The sequence below is a fragment of the Clinocottus analis genome, unplaced genomic scaffold (assembly GCF_023055335.1).
Source record: "Clinocottus analis isolate CAN_PGR_092001 unplaced genomic scaffold, fCliAna1.0.p SCAF_3, whole genome shotgun sequence".
NCBI lineage: Eukaryota > Metazoa > Chordata > Actinopteri > Perciformes > Cottidae > Clinocottus > Clinocottus analis.
The window spans coordinates 12,301,511-12,325,529 of record NW_027176042.1 but is presented as its reverse complement, the minus strand read 5'-3'; the positions used below and the strand labels follow the sequence as shown (position 1 = coordinate 12,325,529).

Sequence of the window (24,019 nt, the reverse complement as noted above, 5' to 3'; positions counted from 1 at the left end):
TAAGAATAAACACTCACCATAAATCAACAAGCTGTAAATGTAGACGTATCCACGTGTCGGTCAGTGTAAGTCACTCCTTTGTGACTTCTTGTTGGACGCCTTCTGACTTCCTTCAACACTCTTGCTGTGTTTCCAGAGCAGCTGAGAGGTCACAGTTTCCTCCTGGGCCTGTAAATAGAGGTACTTTAACCATTTCCAACTCACATATCGTTGTATAAAACTGAGAGGAGGAGTCTCTGCAGAGTCTTCACAGAGACACTGGATGTTCAGCTTCTGTGCTTAGCTCATCCCAATTACCACAGCTTTATGGAGAGGATTACTTTCTGGCCTTTTTCATCTTTCAACATAACACTAGTGTTTCCTCCTGCTTTCTCCTGTTTTTATTTGTTAAACCAAAGAGGGTTTCTTAAAGCCATTTCCCCCTCTCTTTTTGTCTTTATTTAGATATTTTTGGGCAACTAAGTTAATTAATTTCTGATAAAACTGTCAATGAAACAGCACAGATCAAGATCAGAAAATTAAAAGACAAATGAAGAAACATGGAGGAAAAATAACACAGTGACAATCACCATACCTTATCTTCTGTCAAATATAAATAAATATGCACTCAGACACTAAACTGAACACAGAGCAGTATTTTGTATTCTATCCACGAATAAATCATTAATCCAATTGTAATAAACCGTACACTGCTTAAACCAGAGGATTTTAATTAATTGTTTAGAGGTGACTGGCTCTGAACAGATGGGACCGATCCAAGACTCAATAGTTCACACACCAACAGAAGTCACTTCACAGAACTGCAGTGGCAGCCGAGGCTAAGTGATGATCTGTCTCAGATGTATCACAGGATAACGCTCTCTTGCACAGTTCAACAGGCCTTATATTAACCTCACCTTTGATAATTTTGTCATAGGAGAGTGAAACACAGTAATACATGTGTTCTAACTATTAGAAATGTACAAACTTACTGAACATGATTTAAATCTGAAGTGCATCGCTCTTGAACTCTATGAAGTGAGATTAAGATTAATTTTTTCTATTTTTGTAGAAACTGGAATAAAATCTCTAATTGAATGAAACAGGACTAATGATATTAAACAAGGAAATCATAGAAGCAGTTTAATCTGGTCATTTTAAATGACAATGATAAAGAGCGTGAAGTTTTTCTGAAGCTATTTTGAGTTAGTTAAAACTCCTGCTTTAGGAATGATCACAGTCTGAAATTTGCCTGTCGGACCTGTCTGGACCTGTCTGGACCGATTGACCCTCCTCTTATCCACAAGGGCCTGAGGACACAATTGAACAGCTGTCCTCATCTGGCCAAATTGTCTATTTGTTTCTTTCTGTTGCACGTCAGGCAGGACTACAGAGATTGTTTTTCTGAAGATTTTCAACTTGTATCTGTTCATTAATTAAATTAACATAAAATAATCCGGCATGGATGCTCAATTGAGGGGCGACAACGGAATTTAAGAACATTCGGGTGAAGAGAAAAGACGCAACATTCGGACAAACAGAAGAGAAAGCGATGCAAAATGAAGACTTTGGCAAAAGTGCGAGGGAGGACTGAAGAACATCTGGATTACGGGGTTGATAAAGTGAGTGTCTTTGGTTTATGAGGCCAATGTTGTTCATGTGAGGTAATGGAAATAACAAACTTCAATGTTAAAAACTTAAGTATATCAACTTGGGCTTCGCTTACATAAATGTTGAAATTGTGTGAAGTGTAATGGAGTTAGATCCTTCATTAATACCACAAAACGAGACGACCACACCTGAATATTCTGCACACATACATTTTTTGACAAACTATCTTCACATTCTTTGTTAATAGGAATTGAAGCACCCAGTATTGTTGCAGCTCATCATATATTCTTATCATATTCATTTGTTTTAGAAATAAGTTTAAAGCGATCCTATAGTTTAATTCTAATTGGTTGTGTGAGTTTAAAAATCATATCATAACCTGTACTAATTTAGCTCATGTGCTCTTACAATTTTGCTGTTGTTTATGTGACAAATAAAGCCCCTACTTTCTTTTTTTTTTTAGTGTTGCATATCTATAGAAGTACATTTTAAATTGATTTTATTCATCAGACAGCATCAGACTTCTTTCGCCTTGGATTTGAAGTGGCCCTGTACTCTCCTGATCAGTTTAGTGCTCTCTGTGAAATTCCTCAGATAAGAAAAAAACTGCTTAAGATGAAGCAAAAATAGGAAAGAGAGAGGGGTGGAGAGAGAGGTGAAATAGAGTGAAAAAGCTCAATCACTCTTTTTGTTCTGTTTGTTCCTGCCTACTTCTAAATCTGTCACACATATACCTTTAATCCAGCTACAACTATATCCAGCTATAGGGTTTGTTAAAGAGGACAATATATTTTTGATTTAACTTTAACTTGCTAACTGTTTAATCTTTGGTGTAAGGTTGCAGACACCAGCCCAGAGAAACTGTTGTTGGATAAAAACAACCAGGACATTCAGACGCAGTTCAAGTGGGCCAGGAAGTCCAGTGTGGCTGCAGGACGCAAAGGTAATGCAGTGGGTTTATCTGCAATGCTCTTCTGTTCTGACTTTTGATAAATGCTGCTCTGTGCCCCTCTAATGTCAGCATTGGGAGCTATCCGACATCAAAAAGAACGTCAGAGTTTCACTTTGCACACAACACATAATGAATGCATTTTAAAAGCAGCAACACCAAAAACAGAAAGCCCACATCACCATATCCTCATAATTAAATACTGGCTAATTAGGCATGTGCACGCCCACATACACATGCATGTACATACAATAATCCTACATTGTGGAAAGATCAGTGATTTTCAGCTCACATGGATCATTATGTCAGCAGACAGATTTTTTTAAAGCTTAACTTGATTGCCAAGAGAGCATTTTTATATTTTTATAGCTGTAATCCGTCCTCAGTGGATTGAGATTGCAGGGTTATGTTGGTCGACCTGACGTGAATGTTGGTGTATCTATCTGTGTGTGAGTGGAGCTGTCTAATTTACAAATGTGCGTTACATAGAAACAGCAGCTGAAGTCTTCGCTCCCTGTTTGGTTTTCGTCTTTACTGACTTCGTCCTTGTTTGGGTTTGTATATGTTTATGGAAAAATCTTCTTAAATCACAGCCCGAGCCTCGACAGCTGTGCTCAGAAAATCATTTCGTCGTAAATGCTTAATCTTGGCTTTGAGATTAAATTGGTCTGCCTCCATCCTGCCAGCTCAATTTGATGTGTGTGAGATATTTATATGTGTTGGTTTTTCCGCAACTGACAAAATGCTTCACTACCTGTGGTGACAAAGAAGAGCAGAGAACATTATTTGTTGATTAGAGAAGGAGGTTATTCAGCAGTCAAAAAACGAACATATATATGATAAATCATCTGTGTTGACCCACAACTGACTGGGGCTGAGTCTGAGTCTCTTCCCAGGAAGATTTTATAATTTCCTATAAAAAACATAATATGTCTACTGGTAACCTCAGTAAAAATTGTTTACTGTTTACTACTGCTGTTTACCAATGCAAATGTTAAAGGTGCTAAATACAAAACACTGTTAGCAATGTCTCACTGTTGCCCTTGTTTGTACTCTTGGTGCCGTGTGCGTTGTTAGCCGTTTGCCACTGGTTCAGCCGGCGCCATGTTGAGAGCTGTGTGGAGACAATCCTGTAATTGTAAATATACTCAGAATTTTGGCATTTTAAAACCTTGAATTGTTGGTGGCCAGCTCATCTAAAAATGTAAAAAGGAAAGATTAAGAAAAAAAATAACAGAAAAATATTTTCCCAACCCTGTCATCATCTAATGACTCCTTACATGTATCTAGTCGCACCCTGAGAGTGTCTAGCAACCACTACCATAAAATACATACATTTTTAATTCAATTCAGTACATTTTGTATAGCCAAAATTACAAATTTGCCTCGGAGAACTTTAATCTGTAAGCACACATTGGGATCTTGTTCTGTAGCTGATTGTGTGTTAGCTGGTCCTGTTTTCAGTTATATTCCATATAATTCTGTTTTATTTTAGTAATTTAACTGCATTGTGGAAATAAAGTTGAACAGTTGGAGTTACTGCTTATTTTATGGAATAATTTTTTTGCTCATGCGATGACAGCACTAAAGGTCCCACAGCTACAAAGCTAACACTGAGAAGAGAAGCTAAGGGGAGAGGGGAGAGAAAAAAGGAGAGTGGGGTGAGGAGAGAGGAGTGAAGGGAGCAGAAGGGGAGGAGAGAGGAATGAGAGGAGGTGGGACTTGGAAACTGATGCTGGCACAGCAGTGCAGCATGTTAGCCTCCACCCCCTCTCTCATCACAACCCCTCCCATTCCCTTTCTCTCTGTCGCTCCCTCACTTATTTCTGGTCCCTCTCGTAATCTTTGTCCACTATCAAACCACAGAGAGAGGCTGGCAAGTGGGGGAGAGGGCTGTCTCTGGGTTTTCTTGCTGTTATTCTTCAAATCATGGGATAGAAATGGCATTTTTTTGTCCCAGAGGTTTTGTACTCAGAGTTGGACTATGACTATGGAGTTCTCGGTACACTTAACCTCCCATGTCCTCAGGGTATTACCACAGGAATAGTGTGTGTGTATGTGTGTGTGTGCATGAATGTGTGTGTGTGTGTGTGTGTACACATGTGTGTGCTTGTGTGTGTGTGTGTGTGTGTGTGTGTGTGTGTGCCCATCCAGCATGAGGTCTGCTTCTGATAGTCTTGAGTGTAGCAGCAGGAGTGGATCATCATGAGAGGGGGTCACCACCAGCGAGGCTGTGGGTGTCAGCACCTGTTCCAAAAACTTCTCAGCAAATGTGGCTGCTGCTTTGTTCGAGTTCGAGGTATGTCGATGCTCTTAAGGATTTTTTTGTTTTTACTGTATTTGTTTTTTGTGTGAAGTACGGTCCTATTGATTATAAATATTTGTGTTGCTTGTACACAACATTTAGTAACGTTAGAAGGTTGTTACTTATGTATGATACATCAAAGCCAACGGTGGTTTCTTTAAGTCTTAGTAAAAACCAAAGTACCTTTTTTCTACATGTTTTTTGAAACACTTTTATTAATCATTATTATGTTTTTCATTCATTTATCTCCCAGCCTCATTGTACTTGTCATACCAAGAGGCCAGCAGCATATGTAAAGAAGCTTTATGAACTTTGAAAAGCACAACATTAATCAGATTTATTATTATAAGCATAATCATTATTATTAAATATCCAGAAAACAAATAATGGTGTTGTTTGGACAAACTTGTAGGTTCCCTACTGTGCGTCCTTCACATACATTCTCTTTACATAATTAAAGAAAATGTGTTGAAGAAAAACAATTATTCACTCACAGATTACATTGTGGATGATACACCAACCAATCTTGCGAGAAAAAAAAAGAAATTCACTCAGTATCAGCTATGAAAAAAACCTTATTGCTCACTCACCCATAACTACGCTCGCTAAGGTAATTGTCTTTATTGTTATTGTGAATACATTAGCTTTCACAAGGTGATTGCTTGTATTCCAGGGCTCCTGGCTTAGATTTTCAATGCAATGTGTGCTCTGTTATTATCTCCACAAGGACAATCAAGCAATATCTCGCATGTGTGCGTGTGCACCTCTATGTCTGTTCACGGCTATTGTCACATTCTGGTGCAGCAAACTGCATATGATTTTGGGTGGCCAGTTATTGCTGCATGCTCAAGGCTCTCTCATAGTTGTAGGGACTCAAAACTCCTTTTCTTGTCTGTTGTATACTGCCATTGACTGCCTGCTGACTCCTCACTCACGTCTCGACTCTGTGTCATAGACACAGTGAAGGAAAACCACAGACTCTATGTTTATGGAGAAAACAGTTACTTTTATTGTTTGGCAACTAACAGCTTACTGAACTACACTGCATTGCCGCCACTCAACTGACGCTCAGATGCCACTTATGCTGGTCTGCGCCTAGAGACACAGATATTCGGTGCCTTTTTATTGCCTAAACAAACGCTTCAAGTCACATTTAAATGTCCATGAGAAGGAGCTGAGGCGCCAGCCTCTACAGAGCTGGTGAAGAAATCTGCATAGATTCATTCGGGAACGTATTTGTTGTATGAGATGTGCTGGTAAACAACTCGTCTGACTCTTGTAGATGGAGGGTTAGCCAATTGTAGGTTGTGTTTATTCAAGTAAACATTGCAGTAGTGGTCATTACAGACACACCTGGTGGACATCTGCACTCTACCAAATTTATCCTTGGGTATTAATAAAGTATCTATCTATCTATCTATCTATCTATCTATCTATCTATCTATCTATCTATCTATCTATCTATCTATCTATCTATCTATCTATCTATCTATCTATCTATCTATCTATCTGTCTGTCTGTCTATCTAATGAGTGCATGTTTCTGGTGTTGAATTGTATGTGTTTGTTTGTTTGTTTGTCAGTTACACCATTGTTTGCACTGTTGATGAAGATGCACAACAAAGACAAAACGGCTACTTTACTGATAGAAGGGTTAGCTGAAACGATGAAGCTCACCAGATTAATGTTGCTAAGTAGCTAAAGTGGTTGTGTATAGTGTGCTACAGCTTTACCTGTCAAGGGCTTTTTTCCCTGTTGGTTTTGGTTTATCTTTGAGAGGACGTGTGGTGTATGTATTTGTCATCCAAGCACAAAAGGCTTCACAATTTTTTAAATCAGCAGTCTGTGTTTTAAAAAATGTGATCTGGATCTCTGCAGTGTCTCTGAATATGCTGCTAATCTCTGAATCTCAGAAACAACTGAATTAATGAGTCCCTTTACTGACATTTCTCTGCCTGGAAAACTACACACACACACACACACACACACACACACACACACACACACACACACACACACACACACACACACACACACACACACACACACACACACACACACACACACACACACACACACACACACACACACTTGTCAAAATGAAATGTTCGGGTTCCTTTCCGGAATGTCAGAGTTACGGGTTCCGTTTTGAAATCTCGAGTTCCGTTCCAGAATTTCAGAGTTCCAGGATTTCTTGGTGCCAGAATGCACAGGTTACCTTCCGGATATTAAAAGTTTCTGGAATGTCCGGGTTCCGGAATATCCTGGTGTTGTCATGTTGAATGTCATGGTTCTTGAATGTTCTGGAATGTCCGAGTTCCAGAACTTAAGAGTGGTGGTGTCTGTAAACTTTCAAGTAGTGCAAGATGGCTAGCTTAGTAAGCATTAGCTTGGCTGCAAAAAATGTATTTTTTACAAAAGTAACCAATCCCTAATTGGTGGTAAAGCAAAACATAGTTTAAACAGAGAGTGATTTCTTAATCTGTACCCCTACAAAACTGTGACTCTGCTTCAGAGCAAAGGCAGCTGTACGCACACACACTTTTAAACATGCACAGACACACAACAATGTCCCATTACTGCCCCGACCCTTAAATCCGCTGTTGTTCCAGTTGCTCGGGGAGTGATTACAGAACAGCTCTTCCCTAAGCTGCGCTGCTCTGACAGACTGTGCGAATAGACGAGGTAAATACATAAAAATGAAAACAGTCCTTATATGAGATGCCTTGCTTTTCCACCTTTGTTCGAAACTATTATAACTTTTCTTTGGCATACACAATGCTACTATGATATGGCGTTCATATTGATGCAGTCTGACCCTTTCTGTCTGCTTGTGAGTTTGTGGATGAGTTAGCTTTCCGTTTTTAGAAAGCCTGTCAGTTACAATCAGGATAGCTGCTCTCCTTTTTCATCCAATCTATTTGTCTTTTTTTCATACTTGTTCTATTCTAGTGGTTGCAGGAACACTTTAGCTGGAGAGCCTTTTCTTTTATTTTCAAGTGTTTTTTTTCTGCAGTTTGGGGCTTTTTCCTGTGTGTTTTTGACTTTCTAATATCCCCACTACATCCCCTGAAGACTTCCTTATTATAATTCCTTCATTTTACAATCTCTCTTATGTGTTTCATTTTATTTGGCGTAATTTCCAACAGCTATTTATAAAAGCAGAGAAAGGCCTCCAGATAAAACATGTTTGAGGGAGCTCGCTTGGAAATCTACTTAAAAGTCCTGCCAACAAATCTCACTGTCTTATTACACATATCATCACTGAGGCTCAGAAACTGCCATGACTAACACTCCATTAGTCCACCAGTGTGTATGAGGTCATCACTGCCAGTATGCGAAGAAGTAGTCCTGATGACTAACAAGCACTAAAGTGTCCAGTACCACAGTGCATGTACAGAAGGTTATCTGTAGGCTCAGTCTTGCACTTTTGCATTTGGTGGTTGTTTTGTAGTTATTTGACGCTGGTGGAAGGGAGGTGGGGGGGGGGGGGCTGATCTTCATTTCAACTTTAAAACATTCAACAGGGTCTTTAGTCCCTACAGTAGAAGTGTCCAGCAGACGCTCTCTTCTGAGATAAGGCAAGTTTATTTATAGGGCTTCACATAATGTCTCAAACAGGACATACATATTAAAACATTAAAATACAAGTTAGAAAGAACTAAAATGACTTCCTCTGCCATCCCTTTATGTTACTGTTTACTCCCATGTCTGTCTAAAACGCCATCCCATTCTATTAATCAACATAATTAGCATTGGAGCTCTTGAGTTTTGGTTACAGTGACCTTTGACCATGAAATTCTAATGAATTTATTCTTGAGTCTAGCTGAAAGTCCGTGCCAAATTTGAGGAAATTGGCACCCTTAGAAATTGCGTCCAATAGAAATAGAATAGGAGTAGAACAAGCATTCCCATGGAAGTCAATGTAGCCAGAGTGCCAGACATTTTTCTATGTGCATCTTTTTCATTGCAACCGTTAACTTCCGCATGAACTAAACCGACTTACGGCACGTCACAGACTGACTGAGATGAGATTTTGCAGTACCATGGAGTAGTAATGTTACAGAGCAGAGAGCCAGAATAAGAAGTACAATTTAACAACGTAATTCTTCATCCACACATGATTCTCAGGATGTACCGTAACTGCAAGTTGTAAATGCAGTTGTTGATCAGTTGTTTGTTTGTTTTTTATCACCAATAGACCAAGTTCTTATGTTATGTTGAAGAGTGATGAACTCGCAGATAAATATCACCCACATTTTCAGGCCCCTCAGCTCGACCAAGCTGTAAGGGGTGATAGAGTAGTGAGAGAGAGAGTTTTTTTGAGGGTTGAGAACAATGTGAGTGAGAATCCACATCAGCAGCCTGCAGCGCTGTGGGAAAAAAAGAAAGAAAGAAAGAAAGGAAGAACGAAAGGAAGGAAGGAAGGAAGGAAGAAAGAAAGAAAGAAAAAAAAGGAGTAGATGTCCTGCGATACTGTGAAAAATGTAACTGGGTCAGTTGTCAACATGCAGGATGTATTTACATGTGATGTGAAGGGACATTAATCATAATCATTATTGTCATAGTTTACCAGTAAATACAAACAACCTAATAATGGCTCAGGTCACAGACTAAGAGCAAAGAACAAAAAGAGTAGACAAATCACAGGCATGATATACTTTATGATTTCTACACACACACACACACACACACACACACACACACACACACACACACACACACACACACACACACACACACACACACACACAGCAATCATACACTGTATAGATGATGAAATGAATCTTCAAATGCCAGTTTGATGTCACGTACTGAACCATTTTGGGATGCAGCAGTGGGAGCTGGCCATCAGATAGCAGGAGGCAGTTGTAGTTAGCATCAAATTGTTTTGCTGGAAGCAGCAATATATGAAAATAAATAGGACATACCAGTCTTACTTACATACCAGTGACCGTCAAGTGAACTGTCGAGCGACTGTCTGGAGTGGAATAAAAAAGACTCCGTATAGTTGATGTACAGAGAGATCAGACCCTGGCTTAACCTTCAGCTCAATCTGCTTTTCTTGTGTGTGTGTGTGTGTGGGGAGGGATGGGGGTGCGTGTGGCGTGTGGCGTGCGGCGTGCGTGCGGCGTGCGTGCGGCGTGCGTGCGGCGTGCGCGCAGCATGCGTGCATGCATGTGTGTGAACATGTGGGGTTTTAATTCTATTAATCTGTCACTCTCCTGGATTGATAAACTGTGCATCAGTCCTGTTTGTGCATGAGTGGATGCAGACAACATGAAAGTGACTGATTTATAGTTTTGGTGTTGACAGCGGGGTGGACTGAGAAGTATTTTCCTTGGCATTATTCCAACAGGAAGTGAAGCAGTCTATTCAACCCAAAAAATGACTGTGCTTGAATGCAATAATTATCATTCCCTCCATGAGCATGCACAGAATATGAAGCACCAACAGTAATAATCTCACATATACACACACACAATTGAAGGCCTGCCAGGTAACATGTGTAAAGCTTTAGCCATGCTTGGACTTGGTGAAATATCCTCACCCTAATCATTTCTGCTGTTGCAGACCATGACCATTTATGGGCTTTAGTGCAGGAAGATATAACTTGCCCAATCATCTACTTTAACAGAGAGTGAGACTTCCATTATTTGAATTAGGAAGCAGCACAAACACAGTATATGTTTTTACTCTCATCTAATGTTAATTATTATTATTCCATGTTTTATGGACAGGGGATAATACTAATGAAGAATAATCATCTTCTTCTTATACACATAATATTAGCTTTGTAGAAGGATTTAATTAACTTTATGCCTTGAACTTTAAATACACCACATTGTTTTTACCAATACTATGAAACCTAAAGTCTAAATGCTTTGATTGTTATTCTAAAGTACCAATACATCTGTTAATATTCACCCATCTGCTCTCTGTGATTTAGAGGATAGTTTAGTTTCTCAATATATCACATTAGACTATATTTTCCATTGATGAAATACTACTCAAAGAGATCAACTTCCAATTTACTTGTACAATTTTTATGTTGAAATTTACTATTCAGAGAGACTACAAAATACTTTTTTGTCAACTTCAAAATGTCTGAGAGGAGGACAGTTTTAACCACAAGAGTTTTTCTAGGATAGGTGTATCAATTCCTCTTACTGTTTAATTTTTTAATTGTTGAATTTTGTTTTATTACTGTTCTACTGTTTATTTATATTACTTGATTTTTAAAATCTCTATTTACTTTTGAGCAATGCTGCTGTAATCCTGTAATTTCCCTACTGAAGGACTAATAAAGGATTATCTAATCTTATCTTATGTGTGTCAGAGGCGGTTATACACGTTTAGAATGTTCAATTATGGTTTATTTTATTATATTTTTAAATTTTGATTTTAATTTTCATAGATTTAGTTTTACAGTAGTAGTAATAGTACAGTTGCTTTTGTTGAAGTCATGTGTAATGTCTCAGAAGTATGTAGCCACATACAGAAGTGTATAGGAACTGCCATAATGTTTAATCTTCATTATTTGTGTTACTATAGTTTTAGATATGAAGCAAGTATCAAGTCCGTTCTGTGATTCGATGTCATGAGAGCTGACTTCTGCAGTCTCCTTTTTTGGTGCTGATACTTTCTAGATAAAAAAAAAAATTAAAACTGAAAGGAATGTAATTTTATTTTTATATATTTTTTCAACCACATCATTTTTTTTTTCAACCAGGCAATTTTATTTCAGTTTAGTTTGATTAAAGGAAATTACCTTTATTTAGTTTCGGTTTACTATAAATATCCTACACTGCTTATTTCATTTGAACTCCTGCACATTGTCATCCTTCACAGCCTTTATTGGTCACTCAGTTAACTGTAGGATTAAAGCAAGTGAAATTATAAGATAAAATGGATAATTAAAGCCAGATGTCTTTTTTTTCCTTGCTCACTATCTATCTGCTCACTATGAATGTCTCCACTATGAGTAGGCGATGCTGTGTAGCCTTGTAATCATCGGATATGATTGAAGCTGAAGTAAAATCTGTTGCTTTAGTAGATTACATTAGAAAAAAAGAAAAAAAAAGAAAAAACAGAAACGACGCAAATAATTTTGTCACTTTCAATCAGTTTCCCCTCTCACATATCCAACTGTTTAGTGCAATTCACTGCCTGTGACCTGCCGGTGCCTCAGTGCAACAGACAGGATTACTGTCGGGGAAACTGACCCTTTGCTAATGTTTAGTTCCTGTTTTCTGCCTTCTCTTCCCATCTGGGTAGGTGTCTTGTCTGAGCCAACCGGGTTGCAGAAAGAATTAAACCCCACCGAAGCTTAATCCACGCTTCAATCTGTATGCAGTAGAGATTTTATGTGACACATGAAACATTATACAAATCTGCTGCAGTGATATGTCGAAATGGTCACAGAAAATAATCATACTGAAATTTAAATTGGACTTTACTCTCCACTATACTATTTTTATGGACAGAAAGGTTACACAAGAAGAAAATGTTCATTTTGACGTCCATAAATCCTGCAGGATGCATTCACAGCATGCATGCTAGCAGGCTGAGTGCTAACACTTGCTGCAGTCCGGATGGTGGTCCAGCTGTTGCTCTGTGGGAAAATGACACATTACATAAGTGTCTCAAGCAAACATGACCAGCTGAGTCGCTCAGCTCAGCGGTGATTTAGACGTCACAATGACCATTATGCACCATTAAGGGTGAGTTCATAGAAAGCGCTGATGTGTTTGTAGAAAAGCCTGCAAAAAGGTGCACTTTTTGTACCATTTCAACAGATGGTGAGTTGGTTGGTCATGATAGATAAAGAACAAGGAGACCAGATGTCTGTCTGTGTTTAGGATGATCGCATACAGTATGTGTTGGTGTGGACACCTGGATGTTTGCACCAAATAATTCTGTTGAATTTGTTATTTCATGATCTTACTTGACTCGCAAAGTTGAAGACATGGTGTCAGAAAGTAGTTTTGGGTGAACTAATTCAGACATTTTATTGTTAATTGGAGGGAGGTTGTTGCACTCTCTTCTTAATGATGCACGGCGGTCTGGGACAGTGCTTGTTGGCAAACCAAAGTGTTGGTTTCCATTTTGAAAAAGGGGGACTGAATGGTGGGCTTAAATTATCAAACAACTCAGCCTCCGTTGGAAAGTTTATACCAGGGTGCTAGGAATTAGTTTTTTTGGTGTTTGTACAATACTTTGGTTTATGAATAAATACCTTAAAAACCAATGACATTCCCATCATCCTGTACCTTGTATTTGAAGCTAAGTACCAACTGTTAGCATCACAGTGACCCTCCTCTCTTCTCTTCGTTATAAAGATGAACTTGCGTTGTTCAATACCAGGTAATAAATTAGTTTGATAATGGTCTTATTTGAATTCAACCTACTTTACTTATCAGCAGCACTGTTCAGTCAGAGAGACTTTTGTCTGGCATCCTATTAACATGATGAATGTAGAGAACAAAAGATCATCACCAATGCCGTGAACAGGGAACTTATTAATTGTGCGACTGGGGAAGGTAGTGCTGCTCGACGTGATATAAAAGGCAAAATGAAATTAATAAGTGAGAAAAGCACATTATTTAATATTTTACTGCCAAGATGGCTTTTTGTTTAATGGCAGTATCGGGCAGTTTTGGCAAATGGATGACCCAGATTTCCACTGGCTTCTTGAAAGCTTGTTATTATGATTACAGCTTACATAAATGTGCTGACAGGGAATAGTTGCTTTTGGCAAGAGTCCAGATTTACAAAATGAGCCTCCTGAAACTACACTTTGCTACGATCAGCAGAACAGAGTGAAACATTAATAGGGGGCTTGGTTAAAATAGTGTGGTAGAGGATTTTGTACCAGTTTCCATAGTCAAAAGACTTAAAGCTGGACACAAAATGCAGCTGTGTTGTAAAAGGGTGACAGCTTCAGTGTTGATCCAGCCTGAGTTGTGGATGAATTCAGTGCAGATGTGATGCGTTCAGTTGCATTGCTTTCCTTTTAAATAATTTGAAATGCTTTATTTTAACTGCCTCTTCCCTGTATCATTGTTTCTTATACATCTTGCACTGCAAATACTTTGAACAGAATCAGACCTTTGGTCGATATCAGCACATTTTTTGGTTTTAATACTGTAAATACATTTTCTATTTTAGAAAATGTATCACCAATACACGCAGTCAAGCGGACTTATATAATCTCCACTTAAACATATGAGTCCTTTGTGAGAACAGATTTAAATTAATGTTGGACCGGTGAGTACAGTAGCTGCAGCTACTAAAGTTACAGTCAAAGCTTAACACAGGAAATTGACCAACATTTTTGTGCAGAAATGTGTCTGCAGTATCTGACCTAAGAGGATGTACCCCTCAATTAGCTGCTGTATGTTAACCCACTCCTTTTCCTTCTCTCTGCAGCAGAGTCGTACTCTGCGGCGGGCAGTACCGGCAGCATCACCCCATCAGTGGGCCCTGTTCCCCACCAGGCCTCAGGCAGCTCCAGCCCCTGCTCGCACTCCTCGTCTGGAGGATCACGGCACCCTGTCAGCACTATCAAAAAATGGCTTACCAACCCCGTCCGCAAGCTGAGCTCTGATGCGAGAGCAGGAGTGGGAAAAGTCGAGAAGCAGATGAGCAGGTCAGACAGGAGGCCGCCGCCTTCGCTCCTTTCCCTCAGTGAAACTCCTCCGAGGCCTCTGGATCCGCAGGACAACTCTACCAACCTCCCGCCAGGAGATGCGGTGAGACTTATAGACAGACTGCTACGTTTATACCGCCTGAGGAAATGCATTTTATGTTCTTGTTTGTAATGGTTGTTGTGTTTATGTTGTATAGGTGTGGACAGACGGTCTGTTGAGTCCTACTCCAACACAGCCGCCCTGTCAGAGCTACCTATCGGACCTCCTGCAAAGCACAGACACTGTCTGTGCCACAGACAAGGCACAGACTCCAGTAACGTCTCTATTCTACTCTATTCTGTCCATTCTGTTCTATTCAAAGGTCTCAGCAGATAAAATGTTGTTGCAAAAAATAATAACGCAAATAACAACATAACGCAAATAGTCTGTGGTGCAAAAAAAAATTGAGGAACATATTGCACATGTCACTGCTGCGATGGCTTGAACTTAATGTAATAGTATTTTTTAATTACATTACAGAACAAAGTACTTGAGTGAAAATAAATAATGCAAACTATTCAAGTCAGAGGTGCTCTTACCACTCAATTCTTCTCTCTCCTCAGTTATTGTAATTATTTTATTAGAGCCTCGCTCGTCATCCAACCTTTAGCTACTTCAGGACTCATAAGTTATTGATGTATAAATTGCGGAAACACACTTAAATGTCGAGACAACTCACTCTGAAGCCATAAATTATAAATATGCACATCCTACACCATGTTCAGTTTTATTGGCATTTGAAATACTTCCTATTTGACTTCCACCAATTAAGAAGATTAATTAAAAGGAAAAGCACATTTTCCCATTTTACTGCATAATCATAAACACACACAATCTGTTTCCAGTCTTGAACACACACAATCATATACCGGTACTTTTCTGGTAACCCATCACTAGTGAATACTCTTTGTAAGGTCCCGTGGAGTGAAATCTATCCTGTGGGCTTTTCTAGTTGGCATCTGGAAGTAATTAACGAGCAAAGCATTCTGAAACAGGCTGAAACAGGTTCAGGGTTGGGGGGTGAGAAGTGTACTTTTACGACTCCCATGCAGCCCAAGCAATAAAGAGCTAATTAGCCAAGGGTCAATCCAGGGCCTCCTCATTTTCCCCCTCGTCCAGCGCGGCATCAATCTGTAGTTCCTTCCTTTCTCGGGCAGCAAATGCTCCAGTTCCTACAGCATTGTTTGACATTGTTCTGCTTGATAAATGACTGTACTCACTTTCAGCCTTTCTCACTTTAATGGCCCTTTGGGACAATTTTATTTCATAGACAACTGCCGATTTATGTTTATTTTGTTTTTCAACCATTTAATATTGCTCTGCCCAGGTCAGGGCTTATCGTCTATTAAAATGAATAATTTCACATTTGGAAAGTATACCTGTTTGCTTTCTTTCTGAGAGTTAGGGGATTGACACCACTCTCACTTCTGTATGGTATATATAACCCTAAGAGGCAGTTAGCTTAGTTCAGAAAAAAGGAACAGCGAGCCTGGCTCTGTCCAAAGTAAAACAAAACTAGCCCAAACCAGCACCCAAAGTTCACCAATTGGCGCGTTACTTCTGGTTTAGTTATTAAATACATAAACTAAAGTATAAAATGACAATTCCTTTGTAAACAAAGAAAATGTAACTATTTCTTGCCTGGGAGCAGTAACTTCCTGGGGCTCCGGCACTTAGTCCAACACATAACTTCCCCTGTTTCCAGTCTTTATGCTAAGCTAGCCTAAATGGATATTGGCTCCAGATATCAATCCTACAGACATGAGAGTGGTATCGATCCTGTACTCTAACCCTTGTCAATAATAATATTTCTTAAAATACGGAACTATTCCTTCCTCAGAGAAGCTAATGGATTTTATCTGATGAGAAGTAACTGTAAGAGAGAAGGAAACATTTAAAGCAACAAGCAAGCTAAGTACTTTTTTAATGGGTTTTGACGAGATCAGAACCAGAGGGGAGATAAAGTTTGAATCAGCCTCAGATGCTTCACATATGCAGGATGTCTGCTGGTTGAAACCACGGACAGTCAACTCAGGCAGAGCAATAGAGCAAAAACATAGAGCCTGAAAATAAACGGAGGGCATATTTTACCTACAAACGGACTCAGCAGAAGGATTATAATCTAGTGCACTGAGTCAGAGCACAAATTGTATTGACACTACAGTATGTCAAGAGGATTGCAGTGCATGTCACATTAGATTATACTGCTTTTAGTTAAAGAGAGATATGTGTTATACAACAACTCTACATGCCCGACCTCTTTTATCTGACTGGACAAATTGTTCAAATGTTGCTCATTATTCAAGTTCATCTGTCATGTCTGACTCTGCTTTTCCAAATTCCTCTGCCCAACAGGCTCCTCAGCATCAGAGAAACATTAAAAAGTGATTACTACTCTCAGGTTACTTGGGATTTGGGAAGTGGCATGACTTTCCAATAGGGATCATAAAAGGAAACATACAATTACAAATTACTCCGCTGATATGTTTTCCAGGATTAGGACCCTCTCAACGTTTCATACTTCCGCAGATGTGGGATGGCTGGTTCAGAGGGCGATGTAGATGAAGCTCAATGATTTTAAGTTTGTGTGCTTGATGCCAAGTGGTCAGACATCATTCAAGTAAAATGACTAATACAACAGTTAAGGGATGCTCCATTACAAGTTAAAGTTCTGCATTCAAATTCCTCCTTAAGTACAAGTACAGAAGTATTAACAGGAACATTTAAAAAAGGAAAATCTATGTTGAAAAAGGGCCCCAGTGACTAACATATTATTTTATTATATGTACAATATTATTATATTGGATTGCTCATACTGTTTCAATGTGTAAACTGCATTTTGACCTGGCGGTTAAAAATCTTTTTTGTCTGACTTCTTTGTACTTCTAGCTAATGGATTTTACCTCCTTACCTTTTGAGTGCAAATCTGTCTTTGGTTCAACGGCTAACAATTTATAGATATATCCATTTTAACAAGGGGCCTTATAGTTACTTACACTGCTTTGTAAGGTAGTCACAAGGGTCAATAAGTGTAGGAGATATTGGTTTCATCATTAGCAATTAATTGTATTTTATAAGCTCAACATGGGTTTTCAATTTTTTTTAAGGGAAAATTGTAATCTGAAAAATAACTATATTACAGAACAGTACTTGAGAAAATGTACCCTCCACTGTGCCTCACAGATCCTGATGCCACTTTGTCTGACTCCTCTTACATAATGTTTTAGTGATGTTCACTTAAAGCTGTACTGTCTTGTTTGTGTGTTTTAGAGTCACAGGTCCAGCATCAACACTCTCCAACGGGAAGATGGCGGCACTGTGACTGATGACTCAGCGAGCCAGTGGTCTGCGACAGTGGACAGCGAAGAGGAGAGAAACATTGCGCTAGAGAAGAGCATGTAGGTGTTAACCTCTACATTAAAGGAGTAGTACAACATTTTAGGAAACACTGACTACAAGAAGTCACTGTGCTTGGCAAATTTAAATGTTCACACTTAGACAAATGGGATTTAATGTACCAAGACTCTGTGAGCCTGAGATGTGCTGCGTGGCAGATTTAGTCTCTTTTGGACATGAGCCAGGCTAGCTGTTTCCCATTTATAGTCCTTATGCTAAGCTAAGCTAAATGTCCCTGGCTGTAGCTTGATGTTTACAATTCAGACTTGAGAATGGCATCAACCTTCTCATCTAACTTCCAGCATGAAATCAATAAACCATTTCTCCAAAAATGTCAAACATCCTATACTTTGTATGCAAAATGTACATTTATTTGTCTAATTTCCTTATTTGCTGTTTCAAAATCTCTCTCAGATATGTCCTGACGGAGCTGATAGAGACTGAAAGGTTGTATGTGGAAGATCTTGGACTCATAGTGCAGGTGTGTCCCTTTTTCAGCTTTTAAATAATCTGCTTATGACATTTCTGGAAAACTGAGATCACTTTATTAATAACATGCTGCAAAATTCACATCTCAAAAGAGAGGAGTTCTAGTTTCTTGTGTGTGTGTGTGTGTGTGTGTGTGTGTGTGTGTGTATGTGTGTGTGTGTGTGTGTGTGTGTGTGTGTGTGTGTGTGTGTGTGTGTGTGTGTGTGTGTGTGTGTGTGTAGGGGTATATGGGCACTATGGTCAATCAAGGAGTTCCAGAGGACCTGAAAGGAAAGGACAGGATTGTGTTTGGAAACATCCATCAGATCTACGACTGGCATAAGGAGTGAGTGTGTGTATGAATTTGAACAATCTCTTACAGTGAACACATTTTTGTTGAGGTCCTCATGTTTCATGGTGGTTCAGTGTTTGTCACGTCCCCTGTGGCTGTTTGTTTCCTGTGTGTGCCTGTGTGTGTGTGTGTGTGTGTGTGTGTGTGTGTGTGTGTGTGTGTGTGTGTGTGTGTTTGACTAGATGACTGTTCCTTCCTGACCTTCTCTGCTTCATGTCACACAGTTATTTCCTGGGAGAGTTGGAAAAATGTGTTGGTGAGCCAGACAGCCTAGCCCAGCTCTTCATCAAACATGTGAGTCTTCAGACCACTGAGTTACAAATGTGGATGACAAGTTTCAGTTTGACTGAAGGTCGCAGCCATATTACAGACACTCTGACTGTGTGTGAAGCCTTGACCCCCCCGCCATCCAGATGTGTCTTTGTGTTGCAGATCTGCATCTGTTTGTCTGCAGGGTCAGCTGCAGAGTGAACGGTCTTGTTAGCATCAGCTCTCATAGCCAATAATCAGTGTAAAAGATGCTCTGCAGAGACCGTGTGAAAATGAGCTGGAATTACAGATCTCAGAGCTCTAAAGAAAGTACTTAGGCTCAAGTTTTTCATCTGTGGTTGTTTAACACAAAACTTTGAGAACGTTACTCCACAGCATCTTTAACTGGTTATGAAACAATCTCAATATAACTCACTAACTATGACCTACTTAAGCAAACAAGACCATAAGTGAAAAGATTGGCTCTTGTTCGATATAGTTATTCTTAAACAGACAAAATGATTCATAGACCCAGATCCAGTGCTGCTTTCAACCTGCAGTCGGAGCCCCTAGCTGGAGATGGAGAGCTGTGCAGCCTGCGGCAGCAGCAGCTGCAGCAGCTGCAGCAGCAGCATCTCCTCCTCCGGCCAGCAGCAAAGCTTTGTCTCACTGCTTTGCCGGTCGCTACAAACACCACGCTGCTCGAGGCCCACACTGTATTGCTGGGCATAAACATAGATTAATTAAAAGACAATGATCACATGGATTCAGTGATGTTAAAATGTGTATTGACACTGTATAAGTCAGTATATAGTCTCATCACAGCGGAAATATAAACTACTGGGAAAAACTGTTATGATTTGGCAAAGCTTTTCCAGCTCAGCGTCCATATCTGCTTCACCCACTGAAGCGTGCTGAATAAAAATAACAGCAATTTAAACCGTTCTTTCTCAGCCACTGGAACTATTTAATGAGGCAAATGTCCTGCACTGTTTTAAATAACTCCCTGAAAAACTATTGAGGGGAACGGAAACAATACAAAACTGAGAGGAAACTAAGAGTCGGAGCAGAGGAGGCTTAGTTGTTCCTCTGTCAGCTTGTCACGCGGCACCTCACTCATAGATTATTGGGAATATTTGTCATAATACCTCTCTCTCTCTCTCTCTCTCTCTCTCTCTCTCTCTCTTAAATTCTTAAATTTCCAGGAGCGGCGTCTTCACATGTATGTGGTTTACTGTCAGAATAAACCCAAATCAGAACACATTGTCTCTGAATTCATTGAAACCTACTTTGAGGTCAGTTGACTTTTATACTAGTCAATTTTACTGACGTTCTTTAAAAACTTGTTTCTAGTTATTCTGAGAATGTTCTCTCTTTCTATGTCACCTGACAGTATCTCAGGCAGCTCTTGGGTCACCGGTTGCAGCTCAATGATCTGCTCATCAAACCTGTTCAGAGGATCATGAAGTATCAACTACTGCTGAAGGTTTGCAGTTAAACAAGACTGCGTCTGGCAAAGACAAACTGCTTGATAAAAATCTTACCAGGAATTACAATTATTAATCTTGTGGCCACTTCAATAAAGTGTCTTTGCATCATGATTAGATCTAAATGGTGTTTTCTCCTTTGCTTTTTAATTCTAATGGTATTTTTTACCTTTGCATTTCAAAATGATTCAAACTCTCAATAAACCTCTTTCTGACTGCCAGGACTTCCTGAAGTACTACAGCAAAGCAGGAAGAGATGTTGAGGAGCTGCAGGTATGAATACACATACAGTCATCTGCCAGTTTATTAGGTACACATCAAGCCAATGCAGCCTAATACAATACAAGTCCGACGGAAATCCTACCTTTGTTGCATTGCAGCCACTACTATAATGTTTAGTTGTTAGTAAAATGTTTAACTACAAAAAAAAATGGAACATTAAAACCTTATAACCATAAAGGTACGATTTGTTGCAGGGCTGTCATATTTGACTGCATTAGTTGTTGCGAGATGTACCTAATACAAGTTTAACTAAATGTGTAAAGTACTATTCTGCATATCACAAAATGATGTTTTCACTGATTCTCCTCCGTCCAATTCCTCTCATCAGAGGGCCGTGGAGGTGATGTGTTTCGTGCCAAAACGCTGTAATGATATGATGAATGTGGGCAGGCTCCAGGGTTTTGAGGTGAGATACTGATTATTTCCCCTCCGTCATCACAGATGAAAAACACATCCGGGTTGACTTACAGTGTATGACAATGTTTGTGATGAACACACTGTTTCAGGGTAAAATCACGGCTCAGGGGAAGCTGCTGCAGCAGGATACCTTCTCTGTCAGCGAGCAGGAAAGCGGCTTTCCGTCCAGAGCAAAGGAAAGGAGGGTCTTCCTGTTTGAGCAGCTGGTCATCTTCAGTGAGCCAATTGATAAGAAAAAGGGCTTCTCCTTGCCAGGGTACACTTTTAAAAACAGCATCAAGGTGCGAGTATAACTGAATTTTAAAGTATCTTCTAAAAAATCTCTGGGTGAGTGTTTTTTTCCTGATGTAAAACAAGGATTTTTTTGTGCTTCAGGTCAGCTGTTTGGGTGTGGAGGAGCACTCAGAGAATAATCCATTCTGTCTGGTCTTGACCTCCCGTGGGACGGATAGCAGTGTGACACGCTTCATCATGCAGGCATCATCTCCGGAAATACAGCGAGCGTGGCTCGATGACGTGGTCCAGATCTTAGAGACTCAGAGGAACTTCCTTAATGGTTACAGAGTTCAGCGTTTCTTTAATAAATCCACAAATTCATGAGTTTGGTGCGTTTGAGTGATGTGACGTCTCTTCCTGTCCACTGCAGCCCTTCAGTCTCCAATAGAGTACCAACGCAAAGAAAGCAAGTCAAACAGCCTGGGCAGGAACGTAAAGTCTCCAACTGCGTCAGCATCTAGCCTGCGACCTCACTCCTCTGCATCCATGGAACGACGCCAGCAGCCCTGCATGCTGTCTTACAACACCTCCCTGCCCTCTCTGCATCCACCGCACCACAGCCCGGCCTCGAAGGTGGTGAGTGTGCAGGAGCACTCTCTTGTTTAGAATATACATGCACTTTGATATATTCCTTACTTCTCTGATATCCTTTTTCTTTGATTTATCTCTCTCTCTAGCTCTCTAATCCCTGTACTGCCACACCTGAAGCAGCTCTGCCTCCACTTCCCTCCCACCTGCAGCTCAGTTTGTGCACCAATGGCCTGCCACGCTGCAGCCAGCAGAGCATGCAGGTACATCAGTCTTTCTCCACAAAGCAGTAAAAGGTGTATTGGAAGTAGTAACATTTGGACAGTTTAAAGATATTTATGTCTGGTTCTTGTTTACTTCAAACAGGTTTATTATATATATGTTTAACACTGTGAGCACCACAACTACGTTCCATTCTGTAAAGGGAATTTAGAAAATACTTTTTTATCCAGCATTTTAACCTTGCTGTAGTGATTTACTTCAGTGTGTGGTCAGTAGAGTCAGTACACTGTGATATTTCTCTCTGGTGTACTTACAAGTGCAACACAGGACATGTCTTCCTTTACACATGAAAAAAAAAACAGAAAAGGAAGTGAAATGCTGTTCTATTTCATCTCTACTGACAGGCAGAGTTTCACACTATACCTTCCATCTTGCGCTTCCGCAGGTTAAGTATTTATAATAACAAAGTCGCTTGTGACCTTGGATGACCCCAAGCCGGGTATAACTTCCGATGTCATCCTGAGATCAGTCCTTTTTCATCTTCTCGCGAAGCCGGCTAACTATTACTACATATAGCACTAGCGAAAGCTAAACTTGTGTGAAAAAAGCTCGTCGCCGTAGCCTTGTGACCACGGGTCACAACCGTTTGGCTCTTGTACTTCAAATGTATTTTGTTGATACACAAAGTAATATAGGGTATTTTATTTAGACAGAACGATTTTTTTTATCAGTGTTCTCCTCACAAGATTGACTGTTTAGGTCAATCTTCTTGTAACACTGGTAGTCTGGTAGTATAAAGTAAGAATGTTTTTCAACTATTTGAAGTTGCACATTTGACCTCACAAGTATTTTTAAAAAACTTTAATTTTGTCCTCTCAGGTTGTGACTGCCAGTTTCCAGGCGACCGCATTAGACAAAGGTGCACATCGATCAAACAATCTGGATCAGCTGGAGGAGAGCGAGCAGTAAAGACCCGCGGAGACAAATTAATTCACTTTACCTTTCTGATGTAGTGTATTGTATTGTATATGTATATATTTCTTACTTTTTCCATTGAAAATTTCTTGGATGGATATTTTTGTAATGCTTGATATTTTCAAGAGGGACCACTTCCATTTTACTCAAATCCCTTCACGCAGTCATGCTTCGAGCTTCACCGTCTGAATCCATACAAGTTTTGTCTGTCTGTGCGTTCCCTGCAGATTAGCACATAGCTATGTTTTCACTCTGGTGGGCTATTTTAACCCTATCATTGTTAGACTGTTGTCTGAACAAAACACATTAGTAAACTCACAAAGCTCACGTAATAATGAAGCAGACAAAGGAGAAAGGGACCGGAGAGAAAACAGAGGTGCTTCCCTGTTGCTGTCATCTTGAATGTAAATAATCTCATGTGGGATCGTATCATTAAAACTCTTTGACTTTTGGTGGCTTGATACACAAAAAATTAAAAAATAATGCTACTCAGTTATGGTCGTTATAATTTTCCTAAAAAAAACTCTGAAAAAACTTTCAGAGCGACTTCATTTTGCAGCATAAAACACTTTCTCACATGTCTACCAGTCATGGACCCCCAGCCCTCCTTCATGGGAGCAAAACACCAGTCTGTGGTTGCTTTGTGTTCCTTAGGGTCATTTTGCATGTTTTGTTAGTTGTCGTGCATCTTCCTCTATTTGTTGTGCAACAGTTAGCATCTTTTGAGTTTTACAGCATGTTGTGTCTTGTGTTGTTTTGCATCTTCTTGTAGTCATTCGTAATCTTCTTGGGGTCACTGTTATCGTTTTGTGTGTCTTTGTAGTTGTTTGAT

At 39.7% G+C, this 24,019-nt stretch overlaps 1 protein-coding gene across 1 annotated transcript; it reads left to right on the top strand.

Moving 5' to 3' along the window:
- The first annotated feature begins 4,425 nt into the window (after positions 1-4,425).
- On the top strand, positions 4,426-23,636 carry arhgef25b (Rho guanine nucleotide exchange factor (GEF) 25b). Its single transcript, XM_068594548.1, has 16 exons — positions 4,426-4,838; positions 14,276-14,598; positions 14,693-14,809; positions 17,806-17,933; positions 18,346-18,412; positions 18,642-18,745; positions 18,976-19,045; positions 20,206-20,295; positions 20,394-20,486; positions 20,710-20,760; positions 21,098-21,175; positions 21,276-21,467; positions 21,562-21,742; positions 21,833-22,038; positions 22,140-22,253; positions 23,092-23,636. The coding sequence occupies exons 1-16, from the start codon at positions 4,745-4,747 to the stop codon at positions 23,179-23,181; spliced, it is 1,998 nt and encodes a 665-aa protein (XP_068450649.1). The 5' UTR covers positions 4,426-4,744; the 3' UTR covers positions 23,182-23,636.
- Positions 23,637-24,019: the final 383 nt, after the last annotated feature.

Excerpts from the sequence above, each read along its gene's own strand:
- arhgef25b (XM_068594548.1), top strand. The coding sequence starts at position 4,745 with ATGAGAGGGGGTCACCACCAGCGAGGCTGTGGGTGTCAGCACCTGTTC. Across the intron at positions 18,746-18,975 it reads ATCTACGACTGGCATAAGGA|TTATTTCCTGGGAGAGTTGG; the intron begins GTGAGTGTGTGT and ends CATGTCACACAG. Across the intron at positions 21,176-21,275 it reads GCAGGCTCCAGGGTTTTGAG|GGTAAAATCACGGCTCAGGG; the intron begins GTGAGATACTGA and ends ACACTGTTTCAG.